The sequence below is a fragment of the Strigops habroptila genome, chromosome Z (assembly GCF_004027225.2).
Source record: "Strigops habroptila isolate Jane chromosome Z, bStrHab1.2.pri, whole genome shotgun sequence".
Classification (NCBI taxonomy): domain Eukaryota; kingdom Metazoa; phylum Chordata; class Aves; order Psittaciformes; family Psittacidae; genus Strigops; species Strigops habroptila.
Window position 1 is genome coordinate 19,707,107 of NC_044302.2, and position 22,110 is coordinate 19,729,216.

A 22,110-nucleotide genomic window follows, 5' to 3' on the forward strand; every position below is an offset into this window, starting at 1 on the left:
GAAGCCTTTCATAAAATCCTTTTGGTGATCCTGCCCCTCTAGTCTGCTCTCATGAGACCTCACTTGGAGTACTGTGTACAGTTCTGGTGTCCTCAACATAAAAAGGACATGGAGCTGTTGGAGCGAGTCCAGAGGAGGGCCACGAGGATGGTAAGAGGGCTGGAGCACCTCCCATATGAAGACAGGCTGAGAAAGTTGGGGCTGTTCAGCCTGGAGAAGAGAAGGCTGCGTGGTGACCTCATAGCAGCCTTCCAGTATCTGAAGGGGGTCTACAAGGATGCTGGGGAGGGACTCTTCCTTAGGGACTGTAGTGGTAGGACAAGGGGTAATGGGTTCAAACTTAAACAGGGGAAGTTTAGATTAGATATAAGGAAGAAGTTCTATACAGTGAGGGTGGTGAAGCACTGGAATGGGTTGCCCAGGGAGGTTGTGGATGCTCCATCCCTGACGGTGTTCAAGGCCAGGTTGGACAGAGCCTTGAACCACGTGGTTTAGGGCAAGGTGTCCCTGCCCATGGCAGGGGGGTTGGAACTAGATGATCTTAAGGTCCTTTCCAACCCTTACGATTCTATGATTCTATGATTCTATGATTCTATCATCCTGTTGCAGACAACCAGGGCAGTGGGTGATGGCTTTGCTTCTCCCACACCAGCCCTGGGTCGCAGTGATGCTCATCTCATTAGCAGTGATCCCATTGCTCACTGCAGACTTGTAGGAGCAAGAGCCATGTAGGATAGGAAGAGCTGATGTCAGATATTCATGTGGATAAATATGGCTAAAAGAGTAGAACTGAATACTTTGGTTAAGTCAACACTGTTGTACTCCCAGGTGGTCCTTGGTCAGTCTTGAGGGCTGTGCTCTACCCACAGCAGTTCATTCTTTCTGAAAAGCTGGCTCCAGCTTTTTGGTTTAGGACTTACAAAAAGTCTTTACCTGCTCTTTATCTGCTCAGTTTTTCTTTCCCAAGTAAAGCAATAGCACAAACACACTCCAGTGAGAATAAGTTGTTTGGCTTATTCTGGAACAGCAAACAGCTGCTGTCAATCATGCTGTGACATTCCGGTTTCTGCCAAAATCTTCTTCCCCTTGGATATGTTCTCAGGCTGTAAATAGCTATAGGCACTTCTAATTAAGCCAAGAGAACCTAATTAGTGGGGTTGTTTCCTGGAGTTTATATCTTGTTACATTCCACAGAGATGTCAGCTCGGTGTGAAGCTTCATGTCTTAGCACTAAGAATAGTGCCAGTGGCTTTTAAGGAACAGCTTTTAGTCACCCAGAAACTGAGTAACTTCACACATGTGCTGCAAACTCACTGCAAACCTCTCTGCTGTGCTTTGTTTCTGTCTGTTTCCATTGTGAACAGTGAATTTCAGGAGTCCACAGCTCATGCATGAAACCACCCCATGGCTCATATATGCTGTGGAGCCACTGGCTGCATGGGGACACATTGATTTTGGCTGTATTTTACATCAGTGAAGAAAGTCCAGCCACTGCATGGCAGCCTGGCACAGATCACCCTTCCCACAGGATGAGGATAACAGGGAGAAAATGTGGACTCTCTCTCTCTGGAGAACATGTGCTTTTGGGCCCAGCTTGCAGCTCCATTCTTTTCCTTTTGAGGTGTATTTTGCTCTCAGAAGCCTGTGCAATCTGTGATCGTGAGCTGTGGTGCAAATGTGATGGAAATGTAGGGAAAGAGGTAAGGCTAGTCTCAGCTTGTATAAATTGGGGTGAACCTGCAGGTATTTTGATGCTTAGACTGGTGAAAACTCTCGAGGGAATGGAAAGGGGATTTCTTTTGAGACTTCTCCCTTCATGTTGGCAGTAGAAGGGAGAGAGACAAGATACAGTCAAATACAGAAGTGGGCATGGAAATAGAGCACCTGCTAAGTTATTTTCCATTGGAGCTACTGTGCCTTACATCTCTTTTTTACAATGGTCCCAAAATTCCCTGCAGGACAAGTTGTGACTTTGGCTCAGGGTACATATTATAAAAAATGTACTTGAAACAACCTTTTCATATTTTTCTTTCCACAAATAAATAAAACTTGCTATAGTCTTGAAGCATTAAATTACACCAACAGTTCCCATCATGTCCTTCTTGGTTTTCCCAGACTATTTTGCTGACCATATGGGAGACTACGAAGACGTCCTGGCCTCACTGGAGATGCTGAACCTCTCCATCCTGAAGGCAATGGACTACACCAAACGCGTGAGTCCTCCTTACTGTGACTTGTCTTCTACACTCTCAGAGTGATGATGCAAATGCTACTTTAACAGAGCATCTAAATCTGAAGGTCTTCATCCTTATCAGCAGTGTTGTCTCCTCATGCTGTTTCATTTGTGTGGTAAGTGGATCATCACAGCAACATGACAACAGTGGATTTTTTTGTGTTAACAAAGGATGATTCTTGAAAATCTTGGCCAGATTGTGAACCAAGGTGCCAATGTCATATGCATTAAATGGTGGTATGGAGGCTTTGTGGCAGAGCACCATACCTTCTCAGCACCTTTCCTAGGTCGGACAGGCAGTCTTGGCTGTGCCATGGCTTGCATTCTGTGTTGCCTGAAGCACAAAGGTGCTGCAGTTGTCTTCAGACAACACAGCCTGTGGATCTCTCGAGTGGGATTTTGGATGTATGAGTTCTTGTTAGCATCACTGGGAGTGCTTTTGGAAACTTCATGTTGTAGAGCTGCAACTAAATACAGCTTCCATGTTGGCAGGTGTTCTGAGCTCCAGAAATACGGTCGTTCATGTGCACAGCTGCTGCGTTAGAAATTAGAGGGCTATGTGGAGGACTACTGGGGAATAATGCAAGCACCAAACCTAAGACATAATGTCCTATTGTACTTGTGCAGAGTACCCCTAACTTCTTAAAGAATCCACCATGTACCCTAATGATACTGTTAATAATGAACTGCTAGACAGTGGCACTGATCAGTAAGAATATCAAAGTTTATTTACGAATACCTAGAAAAATCTAAGCTGATGTACCAGATAAACATCCTGCTGAGAGGTGCACCATTCCTTTGGTGTCTTACCAGGAGGAGAGAAGTGTTTATAAAGCTCTTGTTCCTTTGAAACTATTTTCCTGTTCTTTACATGCTACTTAGTAAAGTACCTGGGCTGTATCAGTGATATTTATTACCTCAAGATAATACGTTCTTCTCCCACTTTTACCTTCAATCATAATTGCATCATTCTTTTGTGCTATGGTGAGAGAAAAGTAGTCTTCCTCTTCACTGGTGAGCAGTAATGTGAAGCCAAGGAGGAAGGTTTTGCTTTTTCCAAGAACCTGTAAGGATTTTCCAATTCACTCCAGCCCTCTGAGTAATCCAAATTGAAATCTCCCTTCCATTTATCTTTGAAGCTAATTTATCTTTGAAACTCAAATTACTCCACATTAAAGATGTGGTAATGATAAGAAGTTTTAGGATTTAGAATGGGAAGCAGCAAATTTCTCTCCTTTAGTTGCTGAGTAAAGAGTCTAATTTTCTTGCTTGATCAAAATCTGTCCTTTTTACTGTTTATGAGGAAGGCAGCATGCAAAGTGAAGCCACATGTTTCACATGTTGATGTCTTGCCATAATAAACTAAAGGCAAAAGTCTTTGGCCAAGCATTGACCTGTCTGAAGTGTTTGTGATTTTTTTTTATCAATATTATGAAAGGGTAAAAAAATCAGTTCATTTTTTCAGAGTTGCTGAGTCTCTTCATGTCTCATTTATATTCATTATTAGCAAATTTTCTGGCAGTCAGATTTGCCAAGTATGTATTTTAAATACATGTTAACATGATAATAGATATCTCTGTAATTCACTCCAACTTGCTATTTGTGATGTCTTCTGCCATTGCTTTTTGAATGTGAGTTTAATATAGATGACTAATTTCTCCCAGTAATTTACAAGTGGAAGGCAGCTTATTCGCAGTTTATAAATTAGTCATCAAGGTGTGTGGATATTATTACCTTGCATTAGAAATCTGAAGCAGGACCAGGATAGTTATTCATAATCCCTTCCTCCTTCTTGGGACTCAAGGCCGGGTTGGATGGGGCTTCAAGCAATCTGGTCTAGTGGAAGGTGTCCCTGCCTGTGGCCGGGTGTTGGAACTAGGTGAGATTTAAGGTCCCTTCAAACTCAAACCATTCTGTGATTCTACGATTCTTCATCTCAAATGCAGACATTTCCCTTCTAGATGGCTAAAGCCGCCCCAGCATGCCCTCATCACCCCTGTTTTATCAGCCCATGGGGTGTGCTGCTCTTCACCATCTGGCAGAGTTTTTGCAAGCGAGCAAATGGAGCAAGACTCCTTCACAGAGAGGAGCCAACAAAAGTATTTCATGAAAAACATCACTCCCTGCTGTGATTTTGTGAACAAATGGTACAAACCTCATCAATGAATTATTCAAACACAGGGGCTTTGTTCAAGCAAAGCACTGAAATGAAAAAGAAAAAGCAATGCCCCAAAACCAGAAAGTAAGCTGTTGTAGGTGGGAGTGAAACTCATCTCCAGCATTCAGATAGGACAGACTTCCAGGCAGCATCAGAAGCTTTTCCCAAGGGTAAACCATTAGTGGGATTTTTTTGAGGTGGGATTTTTTTTAGGGAAAACATTCACTGTGTTTTCCCTAAAAAAAAGAAAAAAAAGATTTATTTACTAGACTTTCTGGTTTTAGTGTCCGGATTGCCAAAACAGAGTGTTTCAAGGTTAGGAGAAGGCTTCTGGGAATCCAAACCAATACAATCTTATGATGCCAGTGTGAGCTCCCTCTTCTCTGATGAGTGTCTCCATAAAGGTCTCCTGCTCCATTTCCTCCACATGTGACACTGTAACCAAGGGCCTATGCTGGTGTCAGGATGTATATGTAAATATATTTTTAGAAACACTTGGTCAGGGAAAAGACTGCTGAAGCAGCAGGTTATTAGGAGCCAAGTATGTTTTTGTGCCCTCCCATGCTTGATGCTCAAGCCTGTCTCTGCAGCTTTGGGGAAAAGCTGTCTCTGCAGCTTTTCCCCAAAGCCAGGTCCTGCAAAGGGCGTGGTGCTGATGCGGAGCACTGGGGCTTGTGAATAAACTAATTTGTTTGTGAGATGCTCCTGCTTCTCCATATTAAAATAAGCATTTCATCAGCTGGAGAAAAATATTGATCATTTCAGAGTGTTCCTTATTCCTTTCCTTTCCCTTCCATTAAAGAAATATTCAGTGCATATGATAAATGAAGCCTAACCTCCTTCTGTGTTGGCTTACTGATGAGAGGTGCCTGCAGACAAGAAGAACTGGATAGCCATGTGTTTAATTGCTGGTTATATTTCTCACCTTAAAAGACCACTGCTTATTTCTTGCTCATAAAAAGAGAAAGCAGCAATTATCTCGTGCTGGAGGAGCTCATAAAGTATCAGCAGTAATTAGATTCAGTGGTAGAAGGTCTCATACAGCAAAACAAAATCTGTCATTGTAATTATTTTCCAATACGATGCTGTCCATGCTGTGTTGAAATAACTGCCAGTGATGATGGGAAATGCAAAGTTAAATTGGAAAGAAAGGAAATGAACTTTCAGGATCTAAAAAAAGCTGATGGTGGGAAATGTTCTTATACAGTAATCATTTACTGGTTTGTAGTGCAGTCAGCAGGTACCAAACCCAATGTGACTGCGAAGGACGTGGTTTGTATGTCTGATGTTGAAGGGTGTGTGGGGCACGGTGGTAGCTGGGGGACGGAAGCCAGTTGAATGCTGTCCCTCCCCTTTGGTTACTGGCCCCCTGCCTCGGGCTACCCACTCGATGCCTCCACCATCCCTGCCAGCCTCGAGGGCGGTGCGTGGGAAACCGGGGGGACAGCACTGAGGGGATGGTTACCACTGAACAGCACCCTCACCCAGACATCCTGGGAAATGTGCTTTAGCTTGGTGAAAAAAATACATTTTGTGGGTTTTTGAACCCAAAAGGCCCAACTAGCCCCATTCCTGCTAGATATGGCTTCCACTGCCCCACTGGGGTTGCTCCTGCTCCCTGCTTTTTGCAGTACTGGGCATGGAAACATTAGCAAGGCTGACCTTTAGTGGTGAGGCAAACTGTAAGAGCAAGCTGCAAAGAAGTCCCAAAAATGCTGTGTGAGGAATGCCCTCAAAGATGAAGCAGCTCAATTTTAAGGTCAAATCATTCCTTCCTGGAGATGCTCCTCTTGGGCACCAAATGGGTCGAAGAAGTGCTGGTGACTGTCCTTGGCATATGCCCTCTCTAAGCTTGGAAAGCAAAACTGCCCAAAACTGGAGCTGAAATTGCAACAGCCCCTATGCATATACTGGAATGAAATGGAACTGATCTCTCTGGTGCTCGTGAACACAGTGTGGGGAAAGGCTGCACTGCTCAGCTTCATCAAGAGCCGGGAATGAGGTGAGCAGAGCAGGGGAGGGGGTGCTGACAAATTTAGGGGGATTTGGACACTGGCTTCAGGGAGGGGTGAGAGGCAGCAGGAGGGATGGCTTGAAGACCTGCAGGTGGCCCTGGACCTCCCTCTGCTTGATGTTCAGCATCACCTTCAGTCCTGGAAGGGAGTAAAAGGAGATGTGGAACAGTGTTTTACTCCTTATTTGCTTGCTGCCAGCTCCATTGCCAGTCTATCACTTGCCAAAATCCTTTTTATCTCTTTTAATGGACCTGGAGTGGAAATATGACCAAGTAGGGACACATTACAGTCCCCTGAGACCCTTTTTATGTCAGAGTCCCAAATACCATGTGTGTCTTATGAACAGGCATTGTACCCAAACCAGCTGCAAACATATTTTCCTGGGAAAACATTATTTAGATGAGAGAATATATAAATCATAAAGGGAAAAGTGAGTATACTGACCTTCAATGCCAGCTGCTGATGCTCCAGCAGCACTAGGGAGCTCAGAAGTATATACATACAGGTGAGTAGGTCTGCATACATTATTTTTGTGAGTTAAATTGTTCCTGCTGCAATTCACCCTTCTTATCTCTGCCTTATGACATGTCATCACAGTGAACAAGAGATGCCGAGTGCGGTGTGAGCTGCAGACCTCTCCTCCCTGCTGCTGGTGCCAGCGTGGCCATGGGTCTCCTCCAGCTCTCAGCCGCCAGCAGCACACTGCAAAGGAGCACTTGTTTGAGCAGCCACCAGTCTTGGATGCTAAAAATGATGGATGGCTCTGTTCTTGTTTTATAGCACAGTCCAGAACAGCAATATAGAGTGCTGTCATTTGCATTCTTACCTGCCAAAATTAAGCTTGCCAAATATGATATTTCTCTTTTTTGAATGATGACACCTCAAGATAAAATATTCAGTAGAATTAATTCTTAAAAGTTATCTTTTCCTCCCACCCTCCAGCTAATCCTTTATCTCATCCTTTCATTTAATTTGACCAGGTTTTCTCCTGCGCTGCTGAACAAAGCCGATGTTCATATCAAGGTCTCTGAGGCTTCTGGAGCAGCAATTTGCTGTGTCAGGAGGCTGACAGCTTATCCCCTGGTACTTTGTACCTGGCTGAATGCTGGGAGATTCTGCACATCTTGTCACCTTCTCTCTTGGAAGCATTTGGCTCTTCTTTAGGGGTCAGGATGTTTGCTGAAATGGCCAGTGTGCCTTTTCTAAGGGGCTCAGGGCATTGTCCATCCTCAGCCTTGCAGCACAGAGATCTGTCCCAATGGGGAGGAAGTTGTTCTAGGGATTAGTAGCTGCATTTTTTCCCCTTTCTTGGATGAGTGATTTTATGATGAAGCACCAGCTTTGAAACACTCCTACAATGCAGTTAAAGATGTATTCATGGTGAATGGTTTTCAATTAAAAAAGAAAGGCATAGCATTGGGGTGGCAAATTGGTAAAGGGTGAGTCATCTTTCCATATCTTCTGAATGATACATTTCTGAATGATACATTTCCGAACAATTTCAGTATCAAATTCTATAGCAAAAAATGATGTGGATTTTGTGAAAAGTTATGGAACTTTATAGTTAAAGAATAATCTAAAAGGAAACAAGGCATATTTAAATAAATGGTAAATGCTCCATCCCTGGCAGTGTTCAAGGCCAGACTGGACAGAGACATATTCTATCTAGGGTGAGGCATCCCTGCCCATGGCAAGGGGTTGGAACTAGATGATCTTAAGGTCTTTCCCAACCCAAGCCATTCTGTGACTCTATGATTTGTTTAGCTTCTCAGAAAGTATTTCTGCAAATCTTCTCTGAATTTAAGAAAATATTGCACTGCAGATTGAAGCAAAAAGTGCTACTCCAGTTCAGCAAGAACTGAATTTCCCCCACCTTTTCTGTTCAGACTCCAGATCAGAAAGCCAATTCTCCATGTGATGCCATCCAGAGCCATTTCTTTGCCAGCCCGACAGGGCTGTGCATGAGATCCAGCCGGGCTGCCAGACTGCTAGGAGCACAGCAGGACTGCCAGGGAGATAAATCTTAAGAAGGTTTCTCTTGGAGCTTATTTTTAGATAAAGATGTTTATTCACTGCTCATCTGCTTGTCTGTCGCTGCAAAATTCATGTCCCTTGCTCTTGCTCTCTGAGAAGGAAGAGTGTCTTCGTGGAGCACTGTGTGCAGTTCTGGTGTCCTCAATATAAAAAGAACATGGAGCTGTTGGAGCAAGTCCAGAGGAGACCTTCAGGATGATAAGTGGGCTGGAGCACCTCCTATGTGAAGACAGGCTAAGAAAGTTGGGGTTCTTCAGCCTGGAGAAGAGAAGCTGCTTGGACACCTCATAGCAGCCTTCCAGTATCTGAAGGGGGCCTACAAGGATACCGAAGAGGGACTCTTTATCAGGGATTCTAGTGGCAGGACAAGAGGTGATGGGTTCAAACTTAAACAAGGGAAGTTCAGTTTAGATATAAAGAAGAAGTTCTTTATTGTGAGGGTGGTGAGGGACTGGAACAGATTGCCCTAAGACGTGGTGAATGCTCCATCCCTGGCAGTGTTCAAAGCCAGGTTGGACACAGCCTTGGGAGACCTGGTCTAGTGTGAGGTGTCCCTGCCAATGGCAGGGGGTTGGAACTAGATGATCTTAAGGTCCTTTCCTTAAGATTCTATGATTCTTTGGAAATCCTGCTCATGCTGCCCAGGCTCCAGCTTTCACGGACCCCCTGTAGGACATGGTTTTCTTCCTCCTTCCTCGCATTTTAAGACTGTTGCTCCTGGGATTAGATAAATAGTATGGTGAAAAGAATAAATCCACCAGACATCAGTGCTGTGGTCTTGCCAAATAGCCTCAGAGCAGCTTCAAAAGAGCCACCAAACGGAAAGGCAGGGACCATGTCAACACATAAGCAGCTGGCACAACCAGGATGATCCTTCAGCAGCTGACATCATTACATCTGCAGGGTCGTTTGGGGAGAACCTGTTTGGAAAACAAAATCTGTGCTTTCCTTGGAAAACTGAAACAAAATATGTACTAATTTACTGTCTTGTGGATGCTAAATACAACTAATTAGGAACTTGTGTGAAGGGAAAGGCCAGTTATAGCTAGGGGGTCAGAAGAAGGGTGTTTGCGTCATTTCCAAGTCTGTTCTTTGTCTGCTAAGTAAGAGGACAGGGTGCAAAAGTGCCAAATGCCTCATCCATAGTTGACCTCAGGGGTTGTGCTGTATAGTGCATGCATGGGCCAACAGTTACCTGCCCTTCGCATCCATGTGGCAGCAACAAGAAATTATGGGATTATATTGCAGCAAGGAGATTTTCTAATAATGAGAAAAGAGAAGTCCTGTGGTAAGTTGCTTGGGAAGGGTCCGTGGCAGAAGAAATTCAGCACCAGACAAGGCAAACATGAGTCAAACACCAAGTTTTATAGAAGGATGATTTTATAGCAAAAGACTTCTAAACCCCGTGTGATGCCATTGACATGTTTTTTTATCTGAACAGGTGTCTCATTTGGTTTTTTAGAGCCGTTTTGGGAAGGCTGAGGGTCTTTCATATGTTAATGCTTTCATTTATCAGCTATCTAAGTGTCTGTTCTCCTCAGGTTTCTGCTAGTGATTATGTGCCAGGCAATCAGTTTTGGGTCTCTGCTTTTGAAGGGATTTAGAGTTGGGAGGGGAGAGAAAGGAGCGAGAGGCAGGTCTGAGTTTTATTCTAATTATAAGAAAATATCTCTTGGAAGGAAACAGGCAATTATGAGCAATGCATTTAAATCAGCCACTCAGAGGTTACAGTGCAACACATGCCTGGTTTTTAAAGGGGGGAGTAGGTGGAAGATAAACTCTCCATCATCCTGGGATGCGGTTTGACAGGAGTGTTTCATGGCATGGCAATGGTTTGTTGTTGTTTTTCTTTTTTAAAGTGGAGGATAAGTGTGGGTGAAACTGAATTGGCTTTGTTTCTGTTTGAAAAGCCTCCTCGATTTGGTGTCATCACTCTGTGGGCATGCTTTGGCCATAGTTGGAGTTAATAAAAATTGGGGTAGACATCTATGACCCTAGGCTTGGTAAATGTCATCCAGTTTGGCCAATCTCACTGAAAACCGGTGCTGGAAAGCCTCACTGGCCAGGCTGTAATGCAGCAAGGCAAAGGGGGAAGGTGTGGGATTGTCGGGGGGGAGGGGGGAATGTCTCTGTTGTGCATGGGTGGCACAGACTCATTTATATTTTACATCCTGTAGCCTTAACAAGCTAAATCGTGACCTTTAAAAATGCCAACGAAGAAGCTTTGAGATGGTCAACAACATTGAAAATCTTTTTCAGTCATTTGATACCTACAGGAACACCGGCCATGAGAGCCCAGTTTTAGGCATCAGTTTGCAGTGCCTGGTAAGGGATGCTTAACACTGGTCTTGGCAAGTCCAAGCAGTCAATGGCCTCAAAATCCCAGCTGTAATTTGCACAGGTAACACATCCCAAGGGTGTTTTCATTAATCTGTGCCAGAATTTGGGCAGATTTGGGGCATTTGCATATGGAAATGGAAAGCTGGAAGAGCCACGGTGGGGCTTTGAACAGCCTGTGCCACAATGTGTGCTCCCACTGTGTGTGGGAAGGTACATGACAGGCACGTAAAAAGCCTGTGATATGAGGATAGGAGTGGGATTTGAGGCCGTGACCTCAGCCAACTGACCAGAGGACCCAGCACTGGGCAATATTTTTCACAGTTACCCATGGCTAAAACAAGTTGTGTTTTTCCCACTCCTTCCTTCTCTCGTTTTTCAATGTCTCTGGTTTGTCAAACAGTGATGCTTTCCAAGGCTGTCCCAAGAGCCATCCCCTGGAGACATCTCAAGGCCATCCTTTCAACTGGGCTTTTACATTGACTTCTCACTGCAGATGCACACAGCCACCCATTTGCAACAGCAGATGTCAAGACCAGGCGGCTGGGCAAAGTTTTTCTAGCCTTGAACTAATGGACTAGCTGAATGGAAAAGAGCAGGCTTGGAGATGTGCCCCTTCATGAGCTTCTGGCACAAAGCAGCTTCACTGAGCAGCAATTATTATGTTATCTCCACAAATATTTTAACTTCTCAAGCAAAGCAAGGAAGAAATAACTCTTCAGGGTGGAATTAGTAAGACCAAACCTCATTAAATCTCCCTAGGACAGACAAATAAATGTTTTAATAAGACAATGGGAAGGATTCCTTTGGAGCTGGTCTTCTTAATGAGTTGATTTTGCAACACCAAATAAGACATTTGCTAGAGGAGAGCCTGAGGGGTTGCTGAAAAGCCTTTTGAGCACATACATTTCAGATCCAGCTATTGGACTTACCGGCCAGCCAAAACACATCAAATCTTCACAGACATCCCAATATTCCTCTGCACCGGCTGGCATAGTTTTGTACCCAACATCCATCCATCCAACGAATCCCAGTGTAGGAAGTTAAGCTGATTTAAATAAACATGGGAATCACCTGTATGATTTTTCCTAAAGCTGAACCAAGATGATAGGCAGTTAGGTAATAAAATCGCAACATTTAACTATGCATTTAACTCTCACAACTATTCTCCAGAGCCAGTCCTTGTGATGAGGCAGCACTCAGCATAGCCTGCACCTTCATAAATAGGATTTTCCAAAAGAGGCAGGCTCCCATGCTGGGGAGAACAGTCTGTTCACACAAGGTATGGGAAGGGTTGGTCAGGAAATTGTTTTGTGGCATTTGCAGGAGACAGGCTGTAGGGTCTTGGAGAGCAGCAGAAAAGTGGAGGTACATAGCAGCACATTACTGCATCTTTTTGATGTATGGATTAAAATGGAAAAAAAGGTGGTACACTCTTCACACCTCTGGAAAGGAAGCTGAGTGAGATAAACAGTGTCGGATGGATACAAAATCAGTTGATGGAATTGGAGCGTCCCTGGGGGATGTGGTACGTGGTCTGGGTGACTATCAGACGATGACAATGCAGTGGTGTTGTGGATCCTGCTGGAAAGGGACGTTAAAGGGAAATTGCTTGGAGCAGCAGTGGTAGACGTGGCTGCAGCCCCCTGCTCTGGCCAGCCCCACACTTGCATCCAGACCCCATGGCTGGCTGGGCAAATCATGTCCCAGAAAACCTGCACTCTTAATTAAAGGAATAATCCACCTTCAGCAGCAGCAGCTCCCAGAGGTCTGCAGGTCTATATTAAACCCGTGAGGAGGGCCATAGTCCTGAGCTCATGGGAACATCCTCCCTCCTCTGAGACAGCAATCAGAGCAAAGCTGGGTGTGAGGCTTAGTCTGTAATTATATCAGAACCTGTTTGAGCACCTGGTTAATATATTTATGCCTTCATCAGGGGCAGACTTGTGGTTGGAGGTAGGCTTGTGCAGCGGGGAAGCAGCTGTGGAAGCATGGGAACCACAAAAGAAATTGTTTCTGATCCCAAATGCAGTATGTCTTTGCCAAGGAGATATATCAATTTAATACACCCTCCTTAGGCAGAGTGTGGATTGTGGAAATGTATTTAATGATAAAATAATTGCCTGGGTGAAGGGACAGATTTGGCCTGGTGTGGGTCAGTTTCCAAAGGGTGCTGGCTGAGGAAGATGAAGAGTGAGGTACCCTGACTCTGAATTTTATACACTGCCTATACAGACTTGTTCAGATGTGGTATGTATGAGTAGATGTATATTATGGTGCTTAGAAAGAATACACACAACTATATATATAATGTATATTGCATGTTCTGAACAAATTGTATTTTTCTAGGCAGAGCAGAGATTGCCCAACTATCCAAGAATATTTTGACTGCATCCACATTTTTTCCCCAATCCAAATTCTCATCAAATGTTTTCATATCACTCCCTTGGCTCTGTTGCTGTTTATGGTGGTGCCCATGCCTCCCACAGAAGGGCCCTGGTGCTGTTCTCCACCAGCTGGCACATCCATGGTCCCAGACTGCCTGTTCATCACTGTGCCTGCCTACACAGGGTGTGGAAAAACTGGGCAGGACTTGTCAAGGGATGTCTGAGCTTGGCATGGTGGCAAGAGCATCCTGGTCTAAAAAGCCCAGCAGCAACTCCATAGCAGGCAAGGAAGAGCAGCCAGCCTCCAGAGGACTTCTTCTGATGCGTATCCTTCTCCCCATATCCTGCACTGATGTGCACTGATCCGTGCACTGATGTCAGCTTTCCTCACTCTGACCCAGCTGTCAGATAATGGTAGCGCTGGTGCAGTGCACTAGGCTGTGCTGGGACTGTGGAGGGGAGCATGGTCCTGCTTGGAGAAAAGCTCAAAAGGTGGCAGGGTCCCACGTGTGCTGCTGATGAGCATCCCAGTGCTTGGTCCTATTGCAGATCTACCGCAGCCCATGGAGTGCCCTGAGCCAGTCCTCTCCCTGTTTGGCCAGTGTCCTGGGACAGGCTGTGCTGGTGAAAAAGCAACGCAGAGCATCGGTCCCTGCTCTCCTTATGTCTTCCTCCCTGCCATGCAACAGTACTACAGCAAGCAGCTGCAGGAGATCATGAATACAGCACACTGCATGGCAGTTTGATTCAGCATCGCTGTCTGGTGATGGTCACCACATCATGTGTGTCCCCCAGAAACACTGTGGTTGTGAGGGGGAAGGAGCAAGTTTTTTGTGCTGGAGACAAGTCGTTAATTGCTGCACTAGTTTGATGCTCAATAAGCCACCAAGAAATTCATGCTCCTATAACCAAATTAGGGGTGAGAAATCAGCTCTGTGGCCAGTTTCCCCAGAAGTGTTTTGCTTCATCTCATTCTTCTCTTATGATTTAATATAAGAGATAAAGGTCCTCCGGTTCTTGCAGAGCTGCTCTGGTTGCCATGGAAATAACCCTCCTTAATCGCTTCACCATAGTTCAGGAATAATTGGCTCTGGGGAGCTTGAGATACTCATGTGCTGCTGCGTGTCAGATAACTAGTGGTGCTGGGACCACTCCGTTCTCACCTCTGAGTTTCATGATTGCCAGTGTCATGCAAGGAGCAGGGAGCATACGTCCTCATGTCATGGCACCAAATAGATGTAGGTCCTGGAGAAGTCCTGTGCCAGGAGACCCACACAGCATCAGGCTACCCAGCAGGGGTTTGCCTGGGCCACGTGCTTTCCCAGCAGGCACTGATGGGTTGGGAAAAGTCTGGGAAAAAGTGATACTAGTAAGTTTGGGTTTAGAGGAGCCTTTTTTTGTCACCACAAGTTTATTAGGCTCTGGTGACAAGTGGTAAGCTTCAGCCAGACCTGGTGTGGCCTGGCTGGGCTGGTCTTGGTCCAGTTGGGCTGGGGTCAAACCAAATGGGCTGGTGTTGGAATGATGTTGGGCCAATGTTGGACTGGTTCTGCCAGTGTTGGTCCAGTTGTGCTGGTGTCCTGCCTCAGCTGCTTGGCTGGCAGGAGGTGGAGGAGCAGGACCATGCCATGCGCAGGGCACGGCAAGGCTGTGCTGGGGAAGGGGCCTTGGGTGCTTTAAGCAGATAAGCTGTGCTGTTAAACATTTTATTAAGTGTTTTCTGTCTTGAGAGGGTTTGGATTACCCCAGAAGCTTTTGTGGCTCAAACAGTTCATCCACTTCCACCAAAGCTCCCTGGGAGTAGCCTGCCTCCTGATGAAGGCATTCCCGCTACCTCCTGCCTTTGGCCCCAGACAGCCAGAACTTTCCTTTTCTCCCTCTTCAGAAAAAAAACCTTATGTCAAAATATGCTAAGGCTCTTGTCTCACAGCTGGTGGGCTCTGCCAGAGCTTTCTGCCAGTGGCTTGAAGGCATCTTCATCTGGCAGCTGCCCAGGGAGAGCCATGTTAATGATCCCAAAACCGCTTTTACTTTAGCACTGGGTCAGCCGTACTGCTGTGGATTAAGGCACTAAATAACATGCTGAAGCTCTCAGAGTAGGAATCCAAAGCTACTCTTTGGAGTAGCTTTGGAGTAGTAGGAGGGGGCATTTTTCATACCTGCGCTTGCTGGCTCTTGTCCTGCAAGGCTTAAGATCACGGTGAAGTGAGCAATGATGGGCTTTGGGTAATCATCTCTTTTTGTTGCTCTATTTGTAGATAAATAAATGATGTGCCTTGCTGCCCGCACTCCCTCCTGTCACAGCCTCTATGAGTATGTCCCAGGGGTGGTGGATGCTGGAGGGCTATATGCTAGGTGACCTATGGGTGCTGGAGGATGCTTCCCGTGGGTTGGGACAGTGCATGCTCATTCTTCCTGTGGCCCTTACAGTTGGGGACACAGCTTAAGTATGGGATGTTGGATGGATGCTGCACCACCAGTGGTGCTGGGTGGTCAGTGATGGGTCTCACCATGCTCACTGTCTGCCTTGGCAGGTGTACGAGAGTGGCAGCAACGTTGACCAATTTGTGACCCGCTTCCTGCTGAAGGAGACTGCAAACCAGACCCAGTCGCTGCTGAGCTCTGTGGAGAGCGCCGTGGATGCCATCGATGAGCAAACCAACCCTGCCAGGTCTGCAGCACTTCCCACCCTCCACTTCCTGAGTGACTCTGGTGCAGGGGGTGGAGGGAGAGGGCAAGGATGATTTTGTGGGATGGGGGAAAATGCAGCAGATGATGTGCAGAGAGCAAAAGGCAAACAGCCACTTTTCCCTTTGCTTCTCTGTCACGTGAAACAGTGGGGGGAAGATTTTCTTGACCTCTCATGCTTGATCTGTCTATCAGTGCCCTAGGAAAGCCAAGATCCTTGTGCCCAACCAGTGTCAGCGTCCCATTGTAGGGACCCTTCACTGAACAGTCCTGCTGGATGGGAGGGCAATTTGACTGACTTGTTTGGGGAAACGCGCCAACAGCATCAGGGGGTCTTCCTACTTTGTGTTACCCACTGCCAGCAACTGCTGGCACCCATGGAGGACTAACGCTAGCCATTTATGGAATAACACTCTTTATTAATATAAAATCATGACAAATTAAGGTTTGTGATTGCTGGTGATAGGCGCTATCTGCAATAACAACCAAAAACTGTCACAAAAACAAGCGATACACAACCAGACTATAATCACTAATAACAGCTAGCGTGAGTTAGTTATTTAGTATGCATCAGATAAAGTTCTTACCCAATAGGCATCTCTGTGGGGGAGAAGACAGGTTCAGCCCATCAACTGATCCCAGAAGTTACGATGGAGTCTTCCCTATCTCCCCACCACTCTCGTTCACTTTTATACTTTTCTTTACCCTCAGGTGGAGCTTGGATGACTCCAGTCACACTTTCTTCTATTATCGATTGGTGTAAAATTCTCTCACTACTCTTTTAAAGCGCATGCTTGGTGAGGGGTGGTTGTATCTTGGAGGTGGGGAGGTGTGTGTTAGTATTATAATGAGATTATAATGGGCAAGGTTCACCTAAGGGAAGTGATTTTGCCACAGTTGCTGGCTCAGCAATGGACATCAGCTCTTGTATTTCCCATTTGAAAGCTGCTGTGTGGCTTATCAGCTGCATGGTTCTGCAGGGAGTACAGCAGAGCCTGGCCGCAGTATCTCCGCTCCGCTCCACCCTCTGTTGCTCCTCTCTGATAGCAGGTTGTGTTGCCTAGGGAACCACTGTGGAGTAGATATCATGCACACCAACCGTCCTGAAAGTGGCAACTTTCAGGTTGGTTCGAGTGGTATTTTACCTTAAAAAGGTTTCTATAATACTGCAACTTCTGTTAGTTTTCTCCTGCACCAACAGTAATTCTGGCACACTCCCTTCCCAGCTTTCTGAGAGCTCTCAGGGCTTTCCTCCACCACTGTGTCCTGCCCTGTCCCTTACTCTCCTGCAGCCCTAAAAGTCCCTCTTGACCTCTTCATCCACGAGCAGTGCAGGGGCAGATGCAAACAAGGGGCAGCACCCTGGGGCTGGGCAGCACTGGGTGTACGGGGCTGCTTCTCTAAGCAAATCCACTGGTCCCATCCAGGGCAAAACATGGGCACCAGCAGCAGGGTGGCTGTGTCTGGGGTATGCTGAGGACAGCCTGTGTGGTGGCTTCCCATGGCAGGGATGCTGTCCCTCCTGCCGGGACACCCAGGGGGTGAAATCATCCACAGAGACAAAAGGTGCTTGTGTGCTGGGGACAGGTACCATGTCCTCGCGTCCCTTGTGAGGAGATCATCCCCATCCCAGCAGCCTGGCATGTGCTACCAAGCTTGGAGAAGGCAGAGCAGACAGTTCCAAGCTTTCTCAAGTGCTGCCAGAGCTAAAATAGAAGGAGTACCTGGCAGCATAGCTCAGACCTCAGCACAGCCCCCCTTGGTGTCACTGTGTCACTCACCTCTCTGTCACCAGCTGTAACCAGGACAAGTTGCCATGGAAACCATTATCAGATGCTTATGAAGTGAATCCTGCTCCTGCTGTACTTGCAAACCAGGAGGCCACGGGATGCTCAGGGCGATGCCTTGGCTTCCCCAAGCCACATGAAAATCCCAGCTGCCTGCTAGGACACTACAGGGGCTGACGTGCCCAAATGCTTCACAGCAGCCAGGTCTTGGTGTCTTGGATTTTAACATCAGCAACAATTGTATCCTGGACAGGCAGCGCTGGGCTGCGCTTACTGGAGCTGTTGCTGCCTGGGGACAACACTGAGACCTTGGGCAGCTCTGGTGACATCTCGCTAGCTTTCTTAGAGGGGATGCTCTGGTTTTCATCTCCACACATCACTTTCTTCTCCCCATTTTGGAAGGAAACGGTGGCGAACCTTATATAAGAAAAAGTAAGAGCTCCTGGGAAACAATGAGGAGGAAACAAGACCAATATCAGGCGCAGCAATTAGAGCCCATGAAAGACTTTGCTGGCTGCTATTTGCTGATGTGTGGGCCCAGTTCGTAATGAGGAGTATTGTAGTTGCTTTCTCATGGTGATAATAGCAAAAAAAAAACCCCAACCAAACTCACAAATGATGATCTCATGCATCCACATGAACACAAAGAGGTGGCCTAAAAAGCACCAAAATAAAAGGCTGTAAAATGAAGTGCAAAGGCAGACGTCCAAGCCTGAGACACCTCATTAAATTGTGATTAGAAAGAAATCTCTGTCTATTACCACCTATTTCCTGCCTATTGACGAGGGATTATTCAGCACAGGCAGAGGGATTATCACACAGCCTGTAGTGACAGGGATGTTCCTGCCATCTTTATCGCTGTTCTTGCTTCCCTATCTTGGGAATGTTCTTCGGGACCAGATCTGCTCATCATGTTCCCATGTGCATGGTCAAGTCTGCATCAGCTGATTTTGGGGGACAGCAGCAGCCCAGACCTTGCACCGAAGGAGCCAGCTGAAATTGCTCGGGGTAGACACGGAAGGTAGAGAGGACACCTGGCTGCTACGCTCCAGAGGAAGCTGGGTGCCTGGGGAGGGACAGGACAACAGGACAGTGCTAGCCAGTGTTGTGCATATTGGCGCCTGGCACTCAGCATGTTGTCTCCAGCGTGAGCTGCGTGGCTTGCAAGAGATGCCAAGAGGAGTCAGGCTCCCAGGCACTTCCATCAGCAGGCAGCTGGCACAGAGCTGCTCTTGCTGGAAGGAAACACTGGAAATGCTTTGTGAAGCTCAGCCTCAGCAGCTCAGGCTTCCCATTGGTGGAGGAGGAAGGAAAGAGAGGGTCATCCTACCCAAAACCCATTCCCATCTTGCCGCACAGGGGTGGCAGCTACAAACCCTTGTGGGGATGGCAGGTCTTAGCATTGCTCTCTCCAGCTTGCAAATGAACGAGGGCCTGGGGGGACCGCTGGATGGTCATTTATGTTTCAGGGGTATGTGCATGCATGAGCACGTGTGTGTATGTACACACACACATATGCTGCTTTTCTCCAAGAGGTGATGCAGGATGAGCCAGGCCAAATGGGCTTTGTAGCCCCAGAAGAAGAAGAAGCAGCAAGGTGGAGGAGATGCTGCAGTGGATATGTTTCCACTCTCCGGGAGAACTAGAGCCTGCTGGTGGGGTGTGTGGCCAAGCAGCCGTGACAACAACTTTTCCCATGTGCTAGTAGCCAAAGCCAACTGCAAAACCAGCCCCACTAAGGTGAAGCCAGCTGTCTGGGCACAGCTACTGGTGCCCTAATGTTGTGGTGTCTGCCTAGAGGAGAAAATATCCCTGCAGGATATAAGACATCTTGCAGGCTGCAAGAGGTGGGCAGCTCCAGTGTTTCCTAAGCAGGAAAGAGAAGTGATGGCTGCTAGGAGCAGCCTGCTGATGCTGCTTCTAATGCTGAAGGATGGCACTGAAGGGAAGCCTGTTCTGCCTGGGCACTGCTGCTCTCCAAGGGGTCTGGAGTTGGTGGCAGAGATGCCAAAGAGGATGCTCCAGTGTTGGCTCCCTCGGATCAGCTTACACTGTGCTGTACGTGCCCAGCTCTGCCCTCCCTGATGGACTGTGCACTCTCTGGTTGCAGGCACTACCCCAGCAAGATGGGCCACAGTCTGATGGAGACCTGGTATGACAGCCCTGTGCCCAGCTACTCTCCCACCAGCTGGATGGTCCCCAAGGAGCAGGGGAAGACCTTCCAGAGTGGTAAGTAATGGCTGCTTCCAGCTGCACTCACAGCCTGGGGTGGCTTGGGGTGCTCAGGGAAGTAACCTGCGGTCCCAGCAGCATCATGGAGGTGATGCTGGACTTCCCTGGAGGGCAGCAGGGCTCTTGGCATGCCCACAGGCACCTCTCACTCTGTCACTGCCTTCTGGCTCCACACAGGTTCTCCTGACGCCAAGGTGGAGGGGCTGGAGGGGCAGATCAACAGGCTGGCCGAGCTGATTGGCAGGCTGGAGGACAAGGTAAGGGCCTGTGTTTCCAATGTGGGGCTGCCCCTGGGGCCCCACACCTCCCTGTGCTGGTTGGGACTGAGATGACCAAGAAGTGGTCATACCTATCCCTGTCCCATGGCGTGCATGGTGGTGGGAGCTAGGTGAGTGGTGGTGGGGTTGGAGGATACTATGTCTGATGAGCTCATGGCAGTTATAGGAATGTGGAATGATTAACTGTGAGTTTATTTAAACAAGAAAAAAACATAAGGAAGAAGGCAACGCCTCTTGCAGAGGCAGTCTTACTCCATCTAGGGACTGAAGGAGAAAATGTTAGCACAAGAGATGTTTGCAAAATCCTCCTGGTTTGCACTTTCAGGACATAAGGAGACAGGGAGAAGGTGGTGGCATACACGGAGCGTACATGTGAAGGTTGAGAGCAGAAAAATGTCAGTAATGGTTGCCAGAGGAGATAGAGTGTGCCAAGGGCTGGGAAGGCACCAGTGGGCACTAAGGAGGGATGGTTCCCCTGTCCCAGGGACAGGGACTGAAAGGTGATGGTGTTTTTGGGGGTGGTGTGAGGACATAGTGATGAGGTTGCTGGCTGCACTGGGAGCTTTTGCAGAGGGTTCTGTTGGAAGGGGCATATGGGTCTCAGAGCCCTCCCTGCAGAGAAGGGGGAACAGCCATCATGCGAAGCACTGGGGACAGAAACCCACCAGCCTGGGAGGGACACAGAACCTCAGCCCACCCTCCCACTGCTTTTCCCCCTTCCCCAGACCCTCTGGTTTGACCTGCACCAGCGGCTGTCAGACAGCGAGAGCACGGCTTGCACGGTGAGAGCACCCCAGGGTGCTGGTGTGTCCCTGCGGTGTGGCATTGCCCTTGGGGTGGGGGGGTCACCATGTTTTTGGGGTCTCTCATGCTGCTGTGTTTTGGGGGCCCGGCAGTACCTCCTCCTGGTGCGGAATGAGATGACAGTGTCGCACAAGCATCTGGGCGAGTTCTGCAGCTCCCTGAAGCAGTACCTGAAGAGCGTGGCCGGGGAGCGGGACTGCTTCCAGTGGGTACCACCAGCAGATGTGCATGGGGGACAAGGGAACAGGGGGTGCCCAGCTGCCCTCGCAGCAAGGGACACCCCACCAAACGAAGGGCTGAGGCAAAGCAGCCAGGATTTGGGGTGCAGTGATGCTCAGCCACCAAAACTCTTTTGTGTGGGATGGGGTGTGCTGAAGGGGGAGTTCCCCTCCACTTGGGCTGCTGGGGCCGGAGTCACTCCTCACGGGCTGCAGAGGCTGGGGGGGGGGGGGGGATGCCGCATGGTTCAGGGCTCAACCCTCTCCTCACTCCTGCCAGTGTCACCGCAGTGAAGCTGCCCGATGGGGTCACCTTCATCATCTATGAGTTCTGGGAGACTGAGGAGGACTGGAAGAGGTAAGGAAGGGGTAAAAAAGCTCACATTTGGGTGGGGTTCTTGGGTGTGAGGGGTGTTGGAGCTGCTGAGCCCCAAGCTCTGTCCCCTGTATGATGATATGTCTGTCCTAGGGGTGAGGATATGTCTGTCTGTCTGTCCTAGGGCTGTCACTGTAAAGGTTATGAGGGGCTTGGGATGTCTCTGTGCATGTCCCGCCTGGGGGATGCCTTTGGACATTGGGGGTGGGAGGTCTCACTGTCCTAAGCCATGGCAGGGTACTCTGCCTGAGGGGAGGGTGAAGGGGCTGCTGTCACCCGGCCCCTGCCAGAGCCAATGGGGTGGCAGGGAGCTGGGATGGTGATTTAGGGGGACACTGTCATCCACTCTCTCCCACCCGGGCACAGGCACTTGCAGAGTGCCAGCTGCAAGGGCTTCCAGCATGTCAAGGTGGATACGCTGAGCCAGCCCGAGGCCATCTCCAGCGTGGCTGTGCCAGGTAGGAGGGTGTCCATCCTGCGCGGTGGGCACAGGGACCCGGGGCAGCCAGCACCACTCCCAGTGTGGGGAGCAGGGGTGGGATGGGGGGTCAGGGTGATGCAGG

The 22,110-nt window shown here is 48.0% G+C and overlaps 1 protein-coding gene across 15 annotated transcripts in view; it reads left to right on the plus strand.

Moving 5' to 3' along the window:
• The window catches only part of NECAB2 (N-terminal EF-hand calcium binding protein 2), a 108,787-nt gene that overhangs the window by 85,919 nt on the left and 758 nt on the right, over positions 1-22,110 (plus strand). For 14 of the 15 annotated variants that reach the window (XM_030511362.1, XM_030511363.1, XM_030511365.1 and 11 more), the window contains 8 exons: positions 2,116-2,213; positions 15,699-15,835; positions 19,750-19,868; positions 20,049-20,128; positions 20,875-20,931; positions 21,046-21,158; positions 21,452-21,529; positions 21,914-22,005. In XM_030511362.1, the coding sequence (XP_030367222.1) occupies positions 2,116-2,213; positions 15,699-15,835; positions 19,750-19,868; positions 20,049-20,128; positions 20,875-20,931; positions 21,046-21,158; positions 21,452-21,529; positions 21,914-22,005 (774 nt within the window). Of the gene's footprint in view, positions 1-2,115; positions 2,214-15,698; positions 15,836-19,749; positions 19,869-20,048; positions 20,129-20,874; positions 20,932-21,045; positions 21,159-21,451; positions 21,530-21,913; positions 22,006-22,110 lie in introns of those variants that run through there. The other variant, XR_003994978.1, reaches the window with a different exon arrangement.